Genomic DNA, 24,454 nt, shown 5'->3' with positions numbered 1-24,454 from the left:
AAGTTGACAGTCGAAAAATAAATAATAGCAGATGCCATGTGTTTACCTCAGAAGTTTATTCTAGTTTTGATAAAGGAGATTACGTAGGATTCATTATTTTGATCTTTATTCCACACTGTTATTTTGACTATTATGCACTGTTTACATCATTGGCCACTATCAGCTCATCATTTTGCCGTTTTTTGATTCCCACACCTTTAAGAGTGGAACTGGGTGTTAGTATCTCAGTAGGTAGAGCGCTCATCTTGGGTCCTGTTTCCGTTCTGGTCTGTTTTTAAAAGGCTCCGTCTTGTGATCGAAATATTTAATGTGTACTATTTAAAATTGTTGGACGAAACGGATTTCTGAACTCAACAAGGAAAAACTAAACGGTAATCATTAAATACATAGTATCACCCTATTAATCCCTGACTGCCAATGTATGTCAAGATTATTGTATTTTACAGTAATTAACCAATGGTAATGACTAAATTAAAAAAAACATGTTAACGGATTAAAGTAAAACTCACTGAAACAATATCAGATGTTTATAAAGCTAGAATTTTTGTAATCAGAGAGTGAAAGTTCCTTTTATTTCAGTATAAAATAACTGTTTGGACATACAGGAGAAAACCAATACTAAAGCTACTCTATTTTTTCTTTACTATCATGGTGTCCTCTACTACAACAATGCACACCCGCACACAGGCATATTTAAAAATGAGCACACACTTGTTCTTGAGACACAAATGGTTATGCACACTAATACACAAACATGTTATTCCTGGACACACTTCTTATATTCTAAACCTTCAACGTCTTCCCCCTCAAAGTTCTCATGGTGGCCTCTACTACACCCTTCCTGAACAAAATAGGCGCAACACATGATAAATAACGTATGGCATGCTCTAATGCAGGTGTCACCAACACGGTGCCCGCGGGCACCCGGTCGCCCGCAAGGACCACATGAGTCGCCCGCGGGCCTGTTCCAAAAATAGCACATCTCATAGAGAGCTGCGTCTAAAAATTAATTTTGTTCTGTTGCTATTATTTTTTTAATCACACTTGTATGTATATAGATTTAAAAAATACTATCTTAAAAATACTTTAAGGTTAACGCGCACAATATTTACCTATGGGCAGTAAAGTAGAGCTTGTGGGATGTGGAGAGTAAGCTAGCGGGCGCTGTATGCACTTTCGTACCCCAAAAACATGGCAGAAAAAAGAAAGAAAACGTATCTCTTTCACAGTGAATGGGAAGAGGAGTTCTTTTTTACGACTGTAAAAGAAACCTGCGTGTGTCTGATTTGCGGGACGACCGTGGCGACAGCAAAACGGCACAATGTGGAGAGACATTTCAATACGTGTCACAAAAGCTACCATGATAAATATCCACCTGCAAGCGCCCTACGGGCAGAAAAAGCCCGTGAGCTAAAGACCGCTCTGGGTAAGCAACAGTCTTTTTTTACGAGGCCGGCCAAAAACTCACAAAAAGCAACCGAAGCCTCGTTTAGAGCTACACATTTTCTGATCAAGAAAAAAAGGCATTTACAGATGGAGAAGTTGTCAAAGAAGCGATGTTATTAATTGCTAACACTGTATTTAAAGACGAGAAAAATGGAAGCGACCTAATCTCCACTCTTTCCGACGTCCAACTGGGGGCATCTACGATGGCAAGACGAGTATCAGCTATGTCCAGTAACTTGGTCGATCAGTTGGAGCAGGATCTGGCGAAGTGCAAGTGGTTTAGCCTCCAGTGCGATGAGTCCGTGGACAGCAGCAGTACAGCGCAGTTATTGGTTTTTATCCGGATGGTGTTTAATGATTTCTCCACAAAAGAAGAACTCCTGACACTACTGCCCTTAAAGACAACTACGAGAGGAGTTGACATTTATAACACGGTGAAGGAGTTTTTCGTGCAGAAAAAGGTGCCATTGGAAAAGCTGGTAGCGGTGACAACAGACGGGGCTCCTGCTATGGTCGGCCGACAGACAGGTTTCATCGCTCACTGTAAACGTGACCCAGACTTCCCCAAATTTCTGCATTACCATTGCATCATTCACCAGCAGGCGTTGTGTGCGAAAGTGATCGGCTTTGGGCACGTGATGACTCCCGTTGTGAAAATCATAAACAACATCCGCTCCAAAGCAAAGCAGCACAGGATTTTCAAGGTACTATTAGAGGAGATGTCAGCAGAATATGGGGACCTACTGCTACACACAGAAATAAGATGGCTCAGCAGAGGACGAGTTTTGCATCGTTTTTTGTCTCTTTTGCGTGAAATCAAAGAGTTCATGCAGTCCAAAGGCGAAGATGTCTCACTGCTAGAGGACACAGAGTGGACACTTGACCTTGCATTTTTGGTGGACATTACTGGGAAACTAAACCTCCTGAACTGCCAGCTGCAAGGCAAAGGTAAGACTGTTGTCGATATGATAAGTGCTTTAAATGCATTTAAAGCCAAAATGAATGCATTCTCTGCAGATTTACAGAGAAAAAAAGTTCTGCACTTTCCCTCTGTGCAGTCAGTGCTGAAAGACAATGCTTCTGCATCTGAGACATTTGAAAAAGTGGCAGAAAAGTACATTGAAGTAATAAACAGACTTGGGCAAGAGTTTGAGAATAGGTTTTGTGACCTTCATGAGCTTGAACCATGTGTGTTCTTCATTTCCAACCCTTTCATGAATGGGGACACAACATGCTTTGCTGAGCAGTTAAGTGCAACGTTCAACTTGGATGCTGGACAGGTGGAGATTGAAATTATAACATTGCAAAATGATCTCCATCTCAAAGCCTACCAGGCTGCACCAAACTTTTGGCGCTTTGTTGACACAGAGAAGTACAGTGGAGTATGCACAGCAGCCATGAAGGTTGCCAGCCTGTTTGGCTCAACCTATCTCTGTGAATCAGCATTTTCTGACATGAACTTCATCAAAAACAAACACAGAACACGCCTCACTGATGCACATCTGAGAGACTCACTCACAGTTGCAGTGTCAAGTTACACACCAGATTACAACACACTGGTGAACAGCATGCAATGCCAGTCTTCCCACTAACCAAGGACGGATACCAGATGTAGTCAGTGGCAACACGGTAGTGCCATGGCAAAGTTGAATTAAAATATTGAAGAATTGTGTTCAATTTAAAAGTGTGTTCATGACATTTAAAAGTTATAATTTTGTTAAACATAACACAGACTTGGCCATTAGTTCAAAATGTGAAATAAAAAATGTATTACATATTTAAAAATATGTAAGTTGATTTTGTTTAACATTACATAATTGTTAACTTTTTGAAACATGTTGCAACATAGTTCATGATTTGTTAACAGGGCATGTCAGTGGCTTGTGCAAATGGGATATTTTTTGCTAAAATGTAGTGATGTAAGTGATCATCTGAAAATGTAACAAATACTGTGATTAATAGAGATAAAGTGTTGAATATTGATATCTGTTTCCCACCTTGTTGTCATTTTTGATAATCATTGTTAGAAATCATTAACATGATCAGTGTCTTTACATAGGTGAGTATTACTAATCATTATAAATAATGTATAACTAAAGGCAAACTGAGCAAATCTGTTATTTCAGAAGAGCGTATCAAACTGGTAGCCCTTCGTATGATTCAGTAACCGTGAAGTAGCTCTCAGTTTCAAAAAGGTTGGTGACCCCTGCTCTAATGCGTGCCTTATTGTTGTAAAAAATATAGTAAAAAAACAAAAACAAAAATGTAGCGATTTAAAACATAAAAAAAGCTTAAAGTCAAGAAACAATTCGGACAAAATTGAAAAACAAAACGTAAAACCTGAACTTTAAATAACCCTATCTCAGCTAAATACTACGCCTACCACTCAAAGCTTTGGGATGGCAAATGTTGATTTTTAGACTTCTCCAGCAAAACACACGATGCTAATGTTTGGCCCAAATATCAGCGTGCATGTATGGGACAATAAAAACAAGCCCCAATTTCTTGTTTCACTAGTCGGCTCTGTGTGCCGATGCATCAAAGTGAGTCGGTCACCCTGATTACAGCCGGCAGCGCCACCGATAATAACATCATTTGAATGCAAGGCCATCCTCTTCCTTGAAAGCTTCAAGTGAGAGAAAAAAAATTATAAAAACAAATGTGAAAATAATTGTGGAAGCACAACCAAACTGTGGTATTTTACTGTGTGTCCTCAATGTGTGCAACAAAATGTCATTCCTCTAAATAATTTATCAGCGCTGTGACTCATTCTGCCCAGTTGAGATCGTCTCGTCATCCCTAGAATGCCTGCCATGACTCCACTTTTCCTGATCAAGTTGACATAAATCAAAAAAATCTCGGATTCTTTTATATTTTTGGCTGCCGGCTGAAAAGGTATTTTAAGTTCAGCTGAGAATATTTGAGTTTTAAGTTATGTACAGTGCCTCGGAAAGGTATTGGCCCACATAGAGTTGTTTGACATATTGGCATCTTTCAGGCTTAAAACTTATTGATAAAAAATAAATAAATAAAAAAAACTGAAAATATTTTCAGAGAATCAACAACATAAAACAAAAAAAATGTATTCAATATTTCATATTGGGCTAACAAGCAAAACATTTATTAATAGTCATGGCACAAATATTGGTTTCCTTTGAGTTTATACTTTGTACAACCTCCTACTGCTGCAATCACAGCCACATGTCTTTTTAGGTATATCTCTATAACTTTTGCACACCTTGAAACAGAAATATTTGCCCATTCTTCCTTGCAAAACAGCTCAAGTTCCTCTAGGGTTTCTTGGTGATTATTTGTGCACATCATTTTTAGATCTTTCCACAAATCTTATATAGGATTTAGGTCTGGCCTTAAGCCGGGTAATTCAAACACAGTTATATTAATGGTTTTACACCATTCCATTGTAGATTTTACTTTAAGTTTGGGGCTGTTGTCCTGTTGGAGGGTGTACCTCATTCTCAGGTCTCTCTGGCTAAAAAATATTTTCTCCCAGAATAGCCATGTATTTAGCTGCACTAATTTTCATAACAACGATCTTCCCAGTCCCTGCTAAAGAAAAACAATCCGAGAGCATGATGCTACCACCACCATGTTCAACAGGCGCGGGGGTCTTTTCAGGGTGATGTGCACTGTTAATGTTATGCTAAACATCACAAAAAAAAAAAAATAATAATTTAACTTGTACTCCAGTGCAACTTACATTTAAAAAAAAGAACTGGATGTAGATTGTGCGTTTTATAAACTAGAGTAATTCGGATTCTGGACAATGCTGATTCATAGAAATAAATAATTTAAGGAAAAAGAAAATTCAATGGATGATTAGCAGTAGCTAAAGTATGTAGATCAGTGTTCTCAAACTTATCGGGGTCAATTGTGGCGCCCAAAATGATAGTTTGAGGCCCCCGCCTTAATATGAAAGTTAAAGGGACGGTGTGTTTTATTTTCCCACTTGATGTCGCTGTATTTTGTTGTGCCACCGAAAACTAGTGCTAAAAGCACAATGAAAGAAGAAAAAATATAGAGACTCAAAGTGATCAAAAGCACCTTATTAGGTTTGAAAAAGAAATAAGAATAATAAAAAAGAAACAAAAATAGAAAGGAAAAGAAAAGGGACAAAAACATGAAAAAATAAGGCAAAAAGCATAACTCAAAATAAAAATGTAAAAATAATAAGGAAAATATTAAAAAAAAAGAGAAAATTTGAATCGTTTCTTTTATTCCTTTCTTTTCTTTATTTCCTTGTTTCTTTCTTTTTCACCGTTTTGCTGTTGTTGCTTTCTTTTCCCATACTTCATTTTTTCCTGTTATCCTTTTTTGCCTCTTTTCTTTTTGTTTCTTCCCTATTTTTTGTTCCTTTAAAAAACATTTTCTCTTTTTTGTCATTCTTTGAGTAAGGCTGGCTTTGGAATAGGAAGAAAAAGGTGTTTTCTGCTGCCTCCGCAGTTCGTAGTCTTCCTTTTGACTCATTTTTGGTTGCACTAAACATTACAGCAACATCTAGAGGACAAATTTAAAAACACTGTCCCTTGAAGAACAGCAGAATGTTTTTATCAGCGCTGTTTTTGAGGTGAACACTCGAGGCTGACTGACCAAAAGCCACACACTTAGCAGACAGGTTAACTGGGAACCACCAACAAAAAGCAGCTATGGCGACAAACGCGAAGCCGTTCGAAATAAACCAAGGGACACGGCTTAATCGTTGCTAACGCCAGGCGAGCTTGCCAAACAACTCATTGTGTGTAGAAAACGAGCGCCAACCGAGAGCAGACAAAACAGGAAAGCCCTCGACAGCCCCAATGCTAAAGGGGAGCTAGCTGGACAATAGCAGCTTTTAGAGGTCGAAGCAAGCAACTCTGACAAAGCAGTCACAAGGCCTTAAGTGACAGGGTCAAGTCAAGTCATGTTTATTAGTATAGCCCTTTGTCACATGGAGTCTCAAAGAGATGCACAGACCACAGATGATCGCAGACCACAGACTATTATTACACCATCCCTTGATCTAAAACCTACATTAAGGCTAGGAAAATCTCAAAGTTCCAATTTCTCCAAGCAGAAATAAATGGTATGCAATCGCTGTCCACTACAATGCCTGTCTGGTGTGTTAATAGGATTCGCCATTTCAAAAGTGTTGTTTTTCCAATTACATCACAGCTCTGAGGGAAACAAGCCAGAATGGTTACCTCTGGGACTAAATTTCCTAAATTTGCATAGCTGTGGGGAGAAACACTGCACGTTCTGTGCCTAGTGAAAAAAATAGAAAAATAATTTGGTCTTCGGGAATACTTTTAATGGTGACCATGGCCTTTATAGAATGAGCTGATGGTAGTTTGTAAAATATTATCAAGAAGAATTTGCAAAAAAATGTGGCTCAATTAGTGACCAACTGTACATTAATTAAAACAAAAATCAACTGACCAAAAAACATCTTTAAAAATGGAATCATACAAAAACTGTTGCCTGCAAAAAACAAACAAAAATACCCAACTGTGGCTGTTTTTAGAAGTGAGGGGGAATGCCGTATGGGCAAGACTTCCAACGCGGGAGTCATAATCTGTAGTTGCGTTTCGGACTGTCCTTATCAGCTTTGCTTTTTACCAACAAGAGCGCTCGTTGCCTGCAGCAACATGGTTATCTAGTCGACCCAGGCCATGGAGGCGGAATGCTGGAGCAAATGCTTCATTCTCAACCGATGGTAAGCGTTGTGTGTGTGCGCGGCTGTCTTGTGATAGAGCGATTACACAGAGTCGTAAATCTGCAGCATCGTTTACGAGCGAAAATGAGATCCTATGACTCCGTACATCTTGTTAAATGAACTACATTAGCAGGGGTTTTTTTTTCAACAGATATCACACGGATCGTAAAGCGATTTTTGTGTGAAATAATACTCAAGGCTGATTGCATCATTCAACTGATCCAGCATGCAAAGCACTCAGATTTTTTTTAATATCTTTTGGTAGGCAAAGGAAAAAACAATAGTTGCTACTGCTAGCATAACGACAAAACTAAACGCAATGGAAAATTTATTCCTATTGCCACCAGTCAAGTCACATTTATTTGTATAGCCCTTAATCACAAGATGTCTCAAAGGACTGCACAGGTTACAATTACACCATCCCCTGATCTTAAACCAACATACGGGCAAGGAAAAACTCAAAACCTCAGCATGAGGAAAAAAGAAACCTTGAAAAGGGGCCTCACAAGTGGTAAACCCCCTTCCAGGAGGACCAGGGTGCAAAAAATTCAGCATTGGGTAACAGTACACAAAACACAGTGAACATCAATTAAAGAGAACACAAGGTAACATGTTGATATTTGACTAGAATGTGCATGACAGCAACGACGCAGATTCCACGAGTACACGTTGATAAAAGATCTACCTATCTAATATACACTACCTTATAAAACCTGATTTGTGTGTGTGTGTGATTGTGTGTGCCTGTGCTTTTATGTGAAGTATAGGCTCAAAAATCGAAGTGTTTTTCGTGCAAAATATATACAGATGTACTTTAGGCCTCCACGATTGTCTTTATCCAGGTTTCATGTCAAGGCACACCGAATAAATACCATCAAAATTGATAAACATCTGCTTTATTGAGGGGTATCTAGCACTGTCTGGCAGCCAAATTGGATAGTGCTATCAACCACTCCAAGCCGCCATATCTAATCTCATCTGCAGGGCAACACTGGGCCTTTTCCTTGAAAATGTTACATAATATCTAGAAAAAAATCACTTGGCCGGCCAAATGTGGATCACCACATCATTTTCCGTGATACAATGCTGAGAGAAGCTCAAGAGAAAAATGAGGGTCAAACAATTATTTGCAGTTTTAAATATATCCAATAGATGTGGTAAAAATAAGCGCCGCTCTCTAAGCTGCATTTGCTCACTACAATTGAAGATACGAAATTTGGAAGTTTATAACTTGTTCAGGGTTCCCATTGCCCAAGGCTAGTTAAATTCAAGACTTTTAAAGACGTTTCAATGCCTTTTGAAATCCAATTTAAGACTAAGTCACCAAAAAAAACACAATTGAAACACACAAAACAAAAAAGTACAAATATCTCTTGCACACAATACATCCTACCTTGCACACATTACCTACCACAGCTTTTACACATGGCGATAAATGTTCATCAGACAGCCATTTCTCATTAAATTTACACTTTCACTTCCATGGTCCAGAGTAAACGTCTCAGTCTGAGGTAGCTATGTCTATTGTGGGTTGACCCAAGACATACGTCTTCTCTGAAAGGCCAGACTGAAACCCCATCATAATTTTGATGGCCCCGTTATTGTGATCATGCCATGTTGCCACCAATGTAAATCTGTGAATTATTAAAAATGACAATTGATAAATGTTGCTAGATCTTTTTAGTTCAAACAAGAATAAATGTTATTGATATGTTCAGATTTTTTTAGACCTTCAAAAATGTAATTCAAGACATTTTAATGTCAATTAAGGCCTTTTCAGAATTATGAATTCAATGCCTTTGAACCTTTTTCAAGCATCCGCGGTAACACTGCTTGTGTTTTCATTGCCACCTCTATCAAGCTCCTTATGTTGTGTGTGCAAGTACGTGTATCTCTTAGACACACTCAAACTTTTTTCATCTTTTTTAAAGGTTTGAATTGGTGTTTGGACTGTGTTTAAAAACAGGATATTTCTAGTTTCGCCATTTTCATTCTTAACTAACAAAAACTGCAGTGTTTAACATAAAGAAACTCTCCACCCCGCAATCCCTCTTTTCCTCTTACCTAATGTGTTCCATGATTAGAACAGCTTTGCTAAAAGTAATTATACTTTCACCACTTTAAGGACACTTCAAATGATGCAGCCCTCTTATCAACCAGAGAACATTGATAAGACCTACCGGTTGTTATTTTACTTTAAAAAATAGTCCCCGTTGCGCTGTTTAAGGCAACACCAAAAATATCATATTAAAACAATTAGCACATTGGTGTCTTAGCAGAAGTTTAAAGAAGCTTTACTGCTTTTCTTTAATGGATATAATCTCTGACAGCAACGTTTACATATTCAGGTAGAGATTCAAAAAATATTTAAATTTGTGTACTATTTTTGTCACTTTTTGGTCTGCATGAGTTTCCCAGAGTTAAATAAACAGTAGTGGAAATGATTTCAATGTGGTTTTGATTATTCTTTTTTTTGCACCGTTGATAATCACTACAAGAAATTAAATTTTAGTAGAAAAAAAGGAAAAAAAATGAAAAATAAGGAAAACACACAATAATTGTTTTATAATCAAATCTTACATGCCTGAATCATTATTTGAGAACCTCCGATAAGACACCCAACCCTACAGCTATGACACAGTTTTTATGCCGTTAATTTATTAGTGAGTGGACTAAATGAGTTTGACACCCCTGCTTTGGGTTTAGGTTTCAACTCGTAGCATGCTCCCTCCATTAGGATAACTTTTATGTGAGGCAAACCAGATGGATAAAACGTTTCACAACATTGCTATCAATGACGCTAAAGACAAATCAATTAAAAAAAGATGTCTTACCCCGTGGAGGGCGTCATGATGCAGCCACCTCGGTCCACAGTCATCCTGCAACCGCACCCGCGCTCGGGCGTGTCGTGGTTCATACCGAAATTGTGACCCAGTTCGTGAGCTAGCGTCACGGCAGCGCCCAGCGGATTCTCGGAGTGATCCTGTTGAAGGGAGACAAATATAAATGGATACAGGAAAAACAGAAAGGCTATGTACAAGTACCGTATACAGTCCTATATAAGCCGATTTTAGACCAGTAAAATACAGGACTGAAATAAATGGGTGGGTGGGCTTACAGGTATATGGCAAACAAATAAATGAACACAAGGAGGCGTAAGACAGTCACCAAAGCCACTCAATGGCACCGACTGTGCTGTGCCCTCATCCCCCCAAGTTCTTATTCCTTTTCAGTCAATTGTAACCATTCCAATTTTGTTTGGGAGAGACCACATCTCATTTTACTGTGATCAAGTGTGTATCATTGCCTATTTGGCCGAGAATGATGGGTCCCAAGAAAGACAGTGAACAGTGAGATGAAGTCCAAGAAGAAAATGATTGCAGAATACAAAAAGGAGTCCGAATGTCTGCATTCAAAGCGCTGATTAAAGCTACAGTAAGGGGTTTAAAATATTTTTTTTCTTTATCACTGGTACATTAATCTATATTACTTAAACATTCAAATAATTGCAGTTGTTAAAGTACACATTTTATTAAAATTTTGAGAATGTATTTCTTTTAGTATTGTGTGTTACCTATAAAGCAATTGGTTTTTTTTTTTTTCATTAATTACACATTTTTATGTGTTTGAAATATTGAACATAGTCAAAACAGTTCTATGTACATTAAGGGTTTTTCACATGAATAATTTGTGTTTATTTCAGCTTTTGTTTAAAAAAATATAACAAAATAATACTTCTGGTTCAGGACCTTTCGTGGTAAGCAAAATTCGGCAGACTTGAGGGTTGCATGTCCAATACGTCTTCATCCATGTTGAAGGATTAAAAAGGCAATATTATAAGTTTATAGAAGTGTTCATTTGATGTATAAGCAACTATGTTGCATATTAGTTCGAAACAAATCTAGAGATTATGCACTTTGTTTTCGCAAACCTATTGGTACATATTTCAAATTGCACTGGATTGGATCGGGGCGGCAGCCCCACGGTGCAGAGGTTCAGGGTTCAAGTCCAACTACCAGAGCCTCCCCGTGTGGAGTTTGCATGTTCTCCGGGTTTTCTCTGGGCACTCCGGTTTCATCCCACATTCCAAAAACATGCAAGTCAGGTTAATTAGCCGGTCCAAATTGTCCCTAGGTGTGAATGAGAGTGCGAGTTGTCTGTCTCTGTCTCATTCTATCTCATGTTAATTGGGAGTGAGCTCAAAACTGCCACTTTGAAATTGATAAATCGTATGCGCTTGTTGACATTTTGTTGAGTATTTTTTGGGAGCCAACAAAAAATGTACTTCTTTAATGCTGTGAATTTGGACAGTGTCACTCTATTATGTCTCTTATGTCTTTTAAAAGCTATAGAGTGCATTGGCATATGAGTCGCTTTTTTAGCTTTTTATCTTACAATGTGAATAAGTGAAAAAGATGACCCACATTTTGAGGACAAAGGGAGACAATGCAAACCTTCTGCACAGAAAAACACGACGCCACCTTTCAGTGCAGTAAAAGATGCTATATTTTGCCATGACATGAATGTAACATTTGGGGTAGAAAAGGAAAACGGCAGCTTCTGCGATGAAAAAAAATAAGAAGCTTAACTTCAGCAAAGCAAAAACAACTTTTGTTTTCCACACAAAAATAAGACACTGCAAACTTTTGAGGTAGAAAAAGACAATGATAGTTTCGCTATGGGAAAAGAAGATGGTGCTCATTTTTAACATAGACACCCAGAAAGCTCGTATTTCACCTAATTTGTTTGAGGTAGAAGAAGAATACACCAATGTCAGCCAGAAGGACAATTACATTATTTTTCCTGCCTCAAAAACATGCCAATTATGCCAAGCTATCTTTTGGCATCGGAGACAAAACTACAGTGCAGCGCCAATGGCATCGAGTCGCATACATGTTTGATCATTTTAGTGCTCGGTCCCTCAAGTGTGCAGAGCAGAGGAAAACGGCGAGCTGCCCTTTAACAAAACACTGCTGTGACGTTGAAAAAAATTATAAAACCCTTAGAGCAGAAATTAGTTGATGTTTTTGCTAACATTAGTCATATAACATAATAGGAGTCAAACAGGAGTTTTTACGGCACTTAACTCAATTTTAACTAACGATATTTAAACTATTTCACCAACAAATCAAGTCGTCAATTTTCACAGCCGACTTGAGCAGAAGTGGAAGTTATCCGTTAAAAAGACACAGTTCGCTTTCCTTATCATCTGAATCATTATCAGGTCACTAGTTTTTCCTTTGCTCCCCGAGCGATGATTAGCAAATGATATATTTTCCGTCACCGCAGAAACAACTAATGACAACACAAAAAGACTTCTCACGTTTCTGTTGCAATTTGGCAATATTCTCCAAAGTGCTTGCTCTGGTGCTGTCGTCTATAAATAAAGGCTCACATGCAGGCTTCAGATCAGGGGATGTTGTAATTGTGGCCTTTGCAGTTATTTGAAACTTTTTGCGGTTAAAGGCTTGACAAAAACATTTGACTTGACAATTACACAACGCAGGACTAAATATGTGCCGGCTTCCTAAATGCTATCTGACAACGGTAGTTGCCGTCTTGAGTAGGCACATGGTCAAAAAATACGTGACATGAACAACTTGGCGTTTTGCAGCTAAAGGTGTTAATGCCAAATTCCCCATGCGGGTTTAACACATCTGTCCGTGAATATTTTTTTTCCATGTTTTAGTCGCTCCGGGAATCTATCACAAGAACAGCAAAGGTATGAAAAAAGAGTTAATTTAAGTGTTGAAATAATTCTCAGAAAGTGCCAAAGACAAATAATTAACTCAATTGAATGGAATTTTAAATATACTAACGTCTAAACATTCAAGATTTTATCCCATGTTTTTTTGGGGGAACAAGAGTGGCTTTTTCTCTCTCATGACTGTCCACCGACGACTCGTGCAGCCCTTTAATCTTGGCGGCTGCCATCTGCCACCCGTAAAGTAACGCAGGCGACAAACATCTGGAGGAGGCTCTGCCCGAGAAGACACATATATTACGGGAGGGCAGGTCCATCTGGACAGCCGCCTAATGGCACGGAGCAGATAACCACTTTGCGATCTGGAACCAGTGCTCCACGGCGGGACAGCCCTGGCAGCTCATTTTTACAGCAAGAAAATACTTTGTGATGGCAATGAGAGCTGGCAGTGGCCATTTATCATGAAAATGTAAATGATTTTTTTTAGGGTTGTGTTCAAACACTTCAGCACAAAATGAAAGACAGCGTGACCGGCAAGGCCGTTTCACGAGCCAGAAGCAGGCGATTTACGAAATAATATCATTTCACGCGATGTGCAGTCAGGATGTGCACAGACGCTATTGCGGCGATAAGTAAACATCTCTTTGGATTCATGAAAGGCTTGGTGGAGGCAGAGGAAGCGGAGAGGTGCCAAGGCTTACCATGACGATGCCTCCGGACTGTTCGGCCGTGCACATGCTCATAATAGGCGCCATGCCGATGGTCGTGCCCTGGAAGTAGACCCCGCTGCAAAAGGACACCAGGATGAAGTCGTCAACTATTTTGAAAGGGTGAGAAAAGCTCTGAAGACAATGTGGAAAAAGTGCATTTAGGAAGAACTGTCTTTGCTAATGGAAGCATCCACTCCATTAAAATATGGAAATTTGGAGACTTGTCTTACTGAGAAACAAAGATGGGTGTGACTTATTTTTTGCACATTAACCCAGAAAATAAGGAAATGTTGATTGTTGGTCAAGCTCATTGTCGTGACTAGTTCTCAGACACTGCTCTCAACCTTGACAAATGTAATATCACAGAATGACTTGGTCAAAGATCTAGGTGTCATGTTTGATAATAATTTTTCGTTTCAACTACATGTGAAAAATATTACTAGAATAGCTTTCTTTCAGCTCCATAATATTGCGAAGATTTGTATGATGCGGTCAAATTTAGATGCCGAGATTATAATTCATGTGTCTATTACTTCACAAGTTGATAAATGCAATTTTTTTCTGTCTGGTCTCTTGATGACCTGCATTAAAAGTTTGTAGCTGGTTTAAAATGCGGCAGCAAGACTTTAGGCTAGGACAAGAAAGTTTGACCATATCAATCCAATTTTAGCTAACTTGCACTTGGTCCCAGTTCATTTAAGATGCGAATTCAAGGTTCTGTTACTAAAATACCAAAGTTCCCCGCTACAAGAGAACAGTTGTCAACTATTTTGAAAGGGTAACAAAAGCTCTAAAGACAATGTAGAAATAGCACATTTAGGAAGAACTGCCTTGGACACTCAATTGTGTAATGAACTGGAGGCAAATAGCATTAGCTCATGAGGAAAAGTGTCCGTTTTGGGACCAAGAGGTCGCAGGTTTCATTCCTGGTTCCTCTGAGTTAAATGTCCAAGTGTCTATGGGCAAGACAGTGAACCAAATGCCCCCGATAAGCAGGCAGGAACCTTGCCTGACTCACGCTGCTATTTTAATAGTTGAGTGAATGCAGTTTTACACCTGAACCCACACACCAAGCTTCATCAAACTCAAGTGTGGCTTTTCCAGGCTTGACAGTAATTTGTAAATTACATTTTCAAATTCAGCAAGTTTTTCACATTATAATCTACCCCTGGGAAACGCTACCTTAATGTTTTGCATGGCCCATTATAAAGGTCCATATTTGATAGTAACCCATGCACTAAGACACATTTCATAATACCCTTTTTAGGTCTAGCATGTACCTGTGCTCTGGGGCGTGACCTGTAGGGGGTGATGACGCTTCATAAGACAATGCTGTACAAACTAATCGCAGCTGCTCTTAATCACACGAGAAAAATAAATTCAATGGCAAAGTTTAGCCCACACAGAGCAGTGTTGGCATCATTTATAAGAAGATTGTTGACAAACATGGCAACAGTTTTAAGCATTTACAATCACCTAACCCAATACTCAACCACTTTTCCATCCTTCAATACACAACAATAAAATTCAAGAATTTTCAAGGATTTCAAACACCTGTAGGAACCCTGTTCTCTGCAAAGATTTAAATGGGCAATTCCCCCAGCAAACGAGACATGGTCTTGTGGCACACTAGCTGAAAAATAGTGATCTATAATACATATACAAAATAATTTTTTACACTATGACCAATAATCCTATTCCATCGGCAGAGAACTTTGCTCATTTTAAATCTAAAGATCCAATAGTTATTACACGTTTACATTTGTATGGCTCACCTGATGAGCTGAGCATTGTCGTGAGGTTTGTGGGGTAGCAGCTTGACTTTGCGCCAGTCGAGGAACTCGTGCAGAGTGGCAAAAGGATCTTGCGTGATGGGACATTTGTCATGGTCGCTCCACACTTCCAGACCCACGAGAGCCACACGGATGTTTAGCGCTCGATAGAACTGCACAGAAAAAAATGCATTCACTTTTCATTTTGAATGGCATTAAAATAAGCTTTATATACAGTACTGAAAAAATATATGTATCACTCATAGGCAGACACATATTATGTCACAAACGTGAGTATACCACTCACATCCCTGCAGATATTTACTCATAATGTTTAATTGAACAACATTGAAGAAACATAGTTTTGACATAATAAAAATAAGTCTGTGTAAAGCTTATTTAGCAGTTTAAATCTATTGCCCCCTCAAAATATAGCTATTAGTAGCTAAATCCCTGGTAACAAAAGTGAGTACACCCTTAGGTAAAAGTTCCTAAATATTTTTGTGTCCACCATAGTGGATTTAAATTGCCAATGGAATGCTCTTCCACTCCTCCATAACAATATGACTCAGCTGGAGGATATTTAATATCTTGTGCTTCTCCACCTTCCGCATGAAGATGCCCCAAAGATGTTATATTGGATTTAAATCTGGAGACATGCTAAGCAAGTCCATCCCGTTTACCTCTTAACCCCTTTAGAAAATCCTAGGCCATCTTAGAAGTGTATTTGGGGTCATTGTCAGGCTAGAACATTGCTCTGCAACCCACTTTCTGGAGGGAGTGAGGTCCTTCTCTGCTCCAGTATTTCACAGTATATTCTTAAGATTGTGTGTCCCTTAATGAAATGCAACTCATTCAGTTGCAATCATGGAGCCCCAAACCATGACCTTCATAATACCGTGCTTGACTTTAGACACGACAAAAACATGTTTGTGCTCCTCACCTGGTTGCTGCCACACATGCTTCACACTATCTGAATCAAATAAATTAATCTTTATCTCATCAGACCAGAGGATATCGCTCCAGTAGGCTATGGCCTTTGTTGACTTCTTTTCATTGTGTCAAAGTGATGTTTCTTCATCCATGTTCTATTAAACAATACAATAAAATCTCTGCAGAAATGTGAGGGGTCTACTCACTCTTGTGACACACTGGATGTGCTCATTTTACTAACCATTTGTCTTATTTTCCTTTATTTTAACGTGTTATCTCATAAAATGAGAAAGATAATACTTGAATCGAGCCGGATTATGCAAAAAGGAAAAAAAAGATTCCAAATGAAGGTATTGTAGAAATAAAATAGGTAAATAACATTTTGCAAAATAAAAATCAAATACTTGGGGACATTAAGTGTTACTTTGCCCTTTCTAGAAGTAAAAACTGTATCCATCATAAAAACTATATTAATTTGAATGATAAGCAAAAATACCTAAACTATCATACTACGTGCATTTTTTAAATACTTGGTAAGTCATGAAATGTCATCATTTTACATAGCATGACGCTCACCTAGAGGTAACTGACATGAAAAAACAAACTTTGTGAAAGGTTGCGTTTTCTTTTTTCTTTTACCTTGATTGTCCTCTTCTTTTAGTTTTTTTTCTTTTTTTTTCTTCTTCTTATTTTTTCCTTGTTTCTTTTTTCTCTTCTATTTTCCTTTTCTATATCTTGTTTTCATGTCAAGTCTATTTGTTTAGCCCTTAATCACAAGACGTCTCAGAGGGCTGCACAGACAACAGACTATTACATACTATTATTACACCATGCCCTGATCTAAAACCTACATGAGGGCAGGGGAAAAACTCAAAACCTCAGCATGAGGAAAATGAAGAAACCCTGAAGGGGTACCATAACCTATAGAATATGTGTGCTGGGAAAAATAAAGTAAAATGGGGCACTATTAGTCTCTAGTTTGTAATCTTTGTTGTGCTTTGTGGCACTTGTTTTTGTTTGCACTACACAATACAGGAACGTCTAGTTGTCAAATATCAGAGTGTCTCTTTAACAATAGTACAATTTTCTGGTATTGGTGAAAAATATTGTTTGAGGTGTGTATCTTTTTTGTGTGTACCTTGTCCACATAATTGGCAATTTCTGCAAGCCTCTGTTTCACCTTTTCCACGTCACTACCCTGTTTCTGAAACTAGAGAGGACAAAAAGAAACAATCATACATATTATTGCTATTGATAGAAATGTACACACTTCTAAAAATTAATACCGCATTTTCCACACGAAGACCAATGAAATTAAGTCAAACTTGAATCAAACTCAGGTCACCTCTAGTTCACCAGTGATACAGAAGACACATGAAAAGGCATTAGACTTAATCTCATCACACTATTTTACTCATGGTGAATCAAACACTGATTTCCATAGTACATTTTGTTCTGCTTTTCTGATAGGTTAAACAGTCTCATCCTTGTTGCGATTTAACATGTATACGTATGTTAAAAAGCTTGTGTAGTATTTTGTTGAGCTCCTTTGATCCATTTTTTTTAACATTTGTTGGTGAGAAAGTAGAGGGACTGCTTAATGATCATAATGCAGGACAGTCAGCGTTTCCACCATGATGAGTAAAAATTGTGTGGTAATGAGATAAGGGCATATGCCTTTTCTTAAGTCATCTTCATCAGGGGTGGTCTAGTGGTAGGATGTCAGTGCTCACACTGCTATTCATCCACACAATGTGATTTTGGTCAGCAATGTTTATAGATTAATCAAGATTGCACAATCTCAGTAGTATACTGCAAAACTTCCTGCAGTTACACACATCTATAATTACTTTATGCATTTCCAATCTAATCCACCGTATTCTGGGCTATATAAAGTGCATCGAGTTATAAGGAGCATATTCAAATGTCTTGCAAATTTGGGGTTTTTAGGTGTGCCTCATAGTCTGGAAAATATGGTAAATTACGCAAAGCAAAACATAAGCTACATCAACATCCAGCTGTGAATGGAATAAAAAGTGGAGGATGTGAAAAGTAAACACAGTAAAGCATAGTCCCTTGGTTTCAATTCTTTTGGCAAGACTTAGTATTAGACATTGCGCGACCGCTTGGGGATTTTTCCCTCTTCCTCGGGCCAACTATTAGCAAGGTCAGATGGCATCTTTCTCTCCTCGTTAGTTCCAATTGTTGACGGGCTCGAGGTCGAGCCACGATTCCTTTGGGCCTGCTGACATGAGCCGAAATGGGGAGGAAACCCGGCGTAGATCTTTTTCCTGTCTGTTCCCTCCACTGGGGAGTCATTTCCTGTCAAGCCACTGGCACCAAAGCACACAGTTTGTTGCACACTGACCTATATGTGCAGCCCCACTCTTAATATAACAACACACCGCCCTCCAGCCCCGTTTTTCCTGCTCTCGTCATTTTTGTGTGAATGAATAGGAGCGAGCCCGGTGGCTGCTTTACCTCTCGGTTGTCGGAGACGATGATTAGCTCCACGTATTTGGTCGTTTTCTGCATATCCCTTTTGTGCTGAGGTAGAAAAAAGAAATATATTATGATTAAAATTCTTATTAATTAATAGCAACAGGAATACCGGCTCTTTCGTCTTGGCTCACTTAAAAGAGTAAAAGAGTTGTCTCTTTTGGCGTTTCAATTTGTTTTTATTGCTTATATTCCAGGTACTTCAAACATAAGTCCCACTTTAGCAGGTCTCTAGGTCATTTGTATTAAAAGTTAACTCTTTTATAAATAAATGTAAACCAAATGTTCTCTCCAGCCGCTAGAGGGAAGTGTTGAGTTTGCTTAGCCTGCTGAGTTGGTTCATGTGTAAATCCACATTTGTTGAAATAAATCAATACCATGGAAATCTTTTGCCCTATTGTTAGTGAATAAACGTGTTGCGTTTAGAAAAGATCCTTTGTGGTTAGAATATATAGGGTAAGCTACTAATGTAGACTGAATGATGAAGCATAATGCTGAGGAACAAAGCCTAATATTTGGAGTTGACATTCTTTTACTTATCCGGACCATCTCAGAACAGGAAGTTTGACACCCCTGCTTTAATCCACATATAACCAATTATGTGACATTATGCATAAAACTACTTAGAAAACAGGAAAAATACATCCCCCCCAAAAAGGAAAAAAATACAAATAATAAAATACAAAACACAAATGACGCAAAAAGCTAGGGGAAAAGAAACCAAAGAATAAAAAAAATATATAGAAAAAATGAGACAAAAAGAATACAAATAAAAGCAAAAAAAGAAAAAGACGAGAAGAGAAAAGCAAAAAAAGATAAAATCTAGGACAAAGGAAGAAAAACAATTGTTTATTACCAATGATAATGTAATAAGATAAAACAAAAACATTTCTACCTTTTATATACTCAACAATCTTAAAGTCAACAAATTTGAATCGATATTTACCAATCACAAATGGAAAAAAGGGGTCTTAAAGGGAACCGGCCCGGTTTGGTGGGGAGCAGACTCCCATTGTTCACTTCCAAGAGAGCCGTTTGATTTGCATTACTATTCTTTAAACAATTTTGCTGCTGTTATAAAATTGTGTGTACAAAATGTTCTGCTGCTCCAGGGCATGTAGGATATTAGTCGAACGTAGGTGCATGTTACCTTGCACAGTCTGTTTCTAAACTGTGTTGTCACATGGACATATGGCCCTTGCACCTGCTTTGTGAACACCTTTGGCCAAAACTCACTCTACAGGGCTAACAAAGCGCCAGGTAACATCACTTTCTGGGAAGGTCTCCAAAAGCCAGTTTTTATGAAACAAAATGTTCGGTGTCCTCACCCTTTTGTGGAAGGCCTGGAAAGGGCTACCAGGTTTCCCCATCGGGGCCACAAAGGACAAGTTGAAACCATGACCACAGTCCCCTGAGGTCAGATTCAGTTCCTCCGCCCTGTAGATTAAGTGCACGTCCGGGCCCCTGTCGGACGCTGGTTCAATGACGAATGACTTGCTCTCGAGCGAGATGAGACCACTGCAAAGAGAAATCGTTGAAGAGGAAATGAAGCAGGAACGGCATTGCTTCGCTGCTTATGTTTCTAGGTAAGTATAGTATTATATTTACATCATTACCTGTAACCTATAACTCTGAACTTTCTATTTAGTCTTATTCTAATTTATCTTGCACCACCAGGATGGCACCATTTTTAATTGTGAATTTGTTATTTTTCAATACCAATACATTAATTTGCATTTTATTATAATGGCAGCTAATGTCAAAAAGCATTAGCTACTAGCATCACAGAAGTGTCTGCTTAACATTGCCGACACTAGTATTTGAACGGCTGTTGGGTTTTGGGGGAAATGGAACCAAGTGAAAGAAAGCAGGAACCGAGGTCGCTGTGCTCAAAAGGAGGGATGATATTTAATAACAAAAAGGAGGTACAAGATAACAAACAAACAAGTGGTCACAAAACAAAGAAATGTCCAAACAAAACCAATGATAAAAACCAGAAACAAAGACCAAACTGCAAATTGAAATGTAGGTAATCAAAGGAAAAAAAAGAATGAAAAAACTAATACCGACGTGCAAACATAAATCAGAACAAAAACAAACAGCGGAATTGCAAATGCAACTAACACAGTTACAAACAAACAAGGGGGCACTAAACTAAAAACAAAATATCCAAACAAAACGAGGAACAGAAAAGAAAAACAAAAGCCCATGATAGTTAGGGACAGGTGAGAGCAGATTGGGCTCAGGTGTGTCTTGCTCCACCGTTGGCGCCCTCTGATGCCATGCCAGATCCTAAAAATTGCATTAGGTTTGTAATGGAAGCCATTTTTATCCCGAAACTCCAGCAACATAACAATGACTCCGATGGTATGGTATAAGAACAGAAGCGTTTTTGATCGATAACTCCCACTCCTGTTCATTTCGGGTGGATGAATTGAGGACTTTTTTGTGTGGGTGGAAAAGTTGAAATATTGTGAGTATACAGTCATTTTCGAAAAAAGTACTGTAAAAAGTACAGTTTTGCTTCTGTTATGTATTATTTGAATACATAGTATCCTTCTGCTGACGCTCTCACCTTCTCACTATTGATTCATTTAAGCCAAGATTACGCACGGTAGCTTGAGTTCCTTCTTCAACTGCCAGAGTGATCCTTTTTAATTTGATTACAGCGTGAAACGCTTTTCTTTTAGTGGTTTCCATGTTGATGAGGGTTAAAACAAGTGACTGATTCACAATAACCAAAATTGTGATTAATTATACAATTGAATTGAACCTCTGTGAACTACTTATTCATTTTATTGGTCTACTGTTGCCAAGAATAAGCGACGCCGTAGTAAAAGCCAGTATTTATAATTTAGCATAAAAGTAACGGCGTGTAGTCTGAAATTCACGGTGCTTATAATGTGTAACCAGTTTATTCATAAATGTTTGTTCTTCAAAGTAAATACTGTATACTGTATATTACTGGAAAATGAGCTCAATCTGTCATCAATATTCTTAAAAATAATAAAACATATAAAGGCTCCCCTTGCTTGTGTGCATTTCCTTTGGGCACTCCGGTTTCCTCCCACATTCCAAGAACATGCATGTCAGGTTAAATGGCCGGTCCAAGTTGTCCCTAGGTTTGAATGAGCGAGCGAATTGTCTGTCCCTATGTGCCCTGCGACTGGCTGGCAACCAGTTCAGGGTGTCCCCCTGCCTACTGCCCGAGGCTGGCTGGGAGGATAAGCAACCCTATTGATGATAAGCGGTGCAGATGATGGATGGATGGATAAATGCCTGTACTTAAATTGATTTTGAACCAAATTGATGCTATTTGATTGCATTTAGTAGAAGTGTTTTTTTTGTCGGATGATCTTTTTTGTCGGCTGTTTGGCTCCTCTGAGGTACCCCTTAATACAGCTTATGAACCCAGATCATATTATTCATGTCAAAATGACTACTGTGGAAAAGCTTATTAAAAGCAATAAAGAAGAAATCTATCTAGTAAATGACTTCCTTCCACTGAAACGGGAAGCAAAATTCTTCACAGTATTACCACCATTAACGATTTTACCATTCTGTGAGCTTAATCAATCAAGACGAAGCAGAATTTTCTGCAGATGCCGTAAAACTGAATATTTCTACAGCGGCTCGTCATTAAAGACATGAAGTAGCCAACCGGACCCCAATTTGTTTAATTCCGCCCTTGAGGTGGAAGACCGAACTGCCGGGTCCCGATGGCTTACCGAAGACCCGAGCAGATGCTGAGGGTTACGTCGGAGTTAGGGTGTGCTTGCACTTCTCCGTGATAGTAGCAGTTCTTCTAAAAAACAAAAAAGCAAAAAAAAAATAAGATATTACCACAGGATTATAAGATTAAAAAATAGTCTTTTGTCAAATATTTTTCCACATATGAGGAGCATTGGAGTATAGGACACATAAATTAACTAGTTATAGCTAGAGTATTTATTTGTGTATAAATGTTATGCTTTTTATATTCCAACAGTATATATTAGTGCAATGTTCAGTCGTGTGTCGACGAACAATATTGCAAAACATTATATGCAATAGGAGTTGAACCCAGGTCGTGGCGGTGAGAGCACCGAAACTCAACCACTAGACCGCGAGTGATACAGATGACTCACGAAAAGGCATTCAGTTTTATCTCATTCCAACACCACTGTTACTCATGTTGCTAGAAACAAATATTAAAGAATGGGGAAATAGGAAGCAATCCTGAAAGATATAAACACAAAAAAAATCACAACTGAAACAACACTTTGGTGTCTCTGATGATGAATCGGACTTTGCGTTTGTTTATCTCTTTCGGGATATCTCTTTTCGGTTACTACATTCTCTAACTATGATTTCCGGCACCGGGAGTAAAAATAGTGGCATAATAAGATACCATCAAATAACTTTTTTTATGTATTTTGTTATGTACCGGTGGTCTAGTGGTTAAAAAAAACTCACCGCCGCCACCCAGGTTCGATTTCCGTTGCCTTTGCTGCCGTTTCTGTCTTTCAATTGACCAATCCTTGATCAATCACAAATACGGTAGTATCCCGCTAAACCTCCTGTAGCACCCGACACTTATAGATACTGTAAGTATTCAGTCAAGATATTTAGTTGTATATAATGTGCACTATGAGGTACACTTTTACATTTGTAGCCAATTTGCGGTCTTCGGTGCACCTTATAGTCCAAAACTATGGTACTTCTTATATCGGGCAGTCCATTTAGTTGCTTCCATTTTGTTATTATGCATAACATCATCAGTGCACATCTGCTTGAGCAGAAGCTCAGGGTACCTTCCAAGACCCAGATGCTGATGCAATAGCATTTAATTACACTGCACTTGAAAAGACAACTCAGTGCTTATAGCCATGTGTGACCTACATTAGATTACCTTTGGCGAAGGAAATGGGGCTAAAGCCTTTGCAATTCTTTTTCCAAGAGTTCCTAGAATCTGTTAAAGTGTAATATAACAGGTCTCCACACATGGTAAATGGTCTGCATTTATATAGCACTTTTCAAGTCAATGAAGACCTCCCAAAGTGCTTTACAATTTGCTTCACACTTACCCATTCACACACACACTCACACACCAATAGCGATTATGCAGCCATGCAAGGCACCGACCTATCTGTTCAATTGCATTATTTGTCGATATAACATATTAACCTGGGATAAATACAGTTTAAAACATGTTAAAAGGACATTGTGTTTTATTTAGCACCTCCTAGAAGTAAAAACAAAACATGAATCCAGTACAAAAACACTATTGATCTGAATGATGAGCAAAAATACATATACATAACTATTATATGCAAAAAAGATACAACCAGAAACCTTTTGTTTTTCTTTATTGTTCTTCTGTTAGTTTTTTCTCTTTCTTCTTTTTCTCTTGCTTTTTCTTTTTTTTTCTTCCATTTTGCTTTATTTTGTTTTTTCCCCCTTGGCTTTCTTTTTTTTCTTTTTCTTCTTTGTTTCTTCCCTCTTTACTTTTACTATTTTCAATCTATTCTTCTTATTGTGTTCTATATTTCTTACCCTTTTTCTAATGTAAAATAAAGAACACAAACAGGTGCCTAATGCATTCAATGTGCTTTAAATATGGAGGCCTTGTCCTACTGAGGAACAATGGTCAACGTTTGTCTTTTTCTAAACATTTTGAGCAAGTTTTCATTGTATTTTT

At 38.3% G+C, this 24,454-nt stretch overlaps 2 protein-coding genes across 2 annotated transcripts in view; one reads left to right on the top strand and one right to left on the bottom strand.

The window, feature by feature from the left end:
- Positions 1-24,454, bottom strand: part of adam12b (ADAM metallopeptidase domain 12b) — a 142,863-nt gene that overhangs the window by 53,814 nt on the left and 64,595 nt on the right. Inside the window, exons 5-11 of the mRNA XM_088351976.1 lie at positions 22,503-22,579; positions 20,103-20,292; positions 18,757-18,822; positions 17,414-17,485; positions 15,346-15,515; positions 13,562-13,646; positions 9,991-10,139 (exon numbers count right to left, since the gene is read on the bottom strand). Coding sequence (XP_088208102.1) covers positions 9,991-10,139; positions 13,562-13,646; positions 15,346-15,515; positions 17,414-17,485; positions 18,757-18,822; positions 20,103-20,292; positions 22,503-22,579 — 809 coding nt within the window. The remainder of the gene's footprint in view (positions 1-9,990; positions 10,140-13,561; positions 13,647-15,345; positions 15,516-17,413; positions 17,486-18,756; positions 18,823-20,102; positions 20,293-22,502; positions 22,580-24,454) is intronic.
- On the top strand, positions 902-3,038 carry LOC148353734 (general transcription factor II-I repeat domain-containing protein 2A-like). Its single transcript, XM_088351985.1, has 2 exons — positions 902-1,426; positions 1,588-3,038. The coding sequence occupies exons 1-2, from the start codon at positions 1,192-1,194 to the stop codon at positions 3,036-3,038; spliced, it is 1,686 nt and encodes a 561-aa protein (XP_088208111.1). The 5' UTR covers positions 902-1,191.

The sequence above is a fragment of the Urocampus carinirostris genome, chromosome 13 (genome assembly GCF_059441175.1).
Source record: "Urocampus carinirostris isolate Australia breed hairy pipefish chromosome 13, RoL_Ucar_1.0, whole genome shotgun sequence".
NCBI classification, from domain to species: domain Eukaryota; kingdom Metazoa; phylum Chordata; class Actinopteri; order Syngnathiformes; family Syngnathidae; genus Urocampus; species Urocampus carinirostris.
This window is presented reverse-complemented; position numbering and strand designations above follow the sequence as displayed.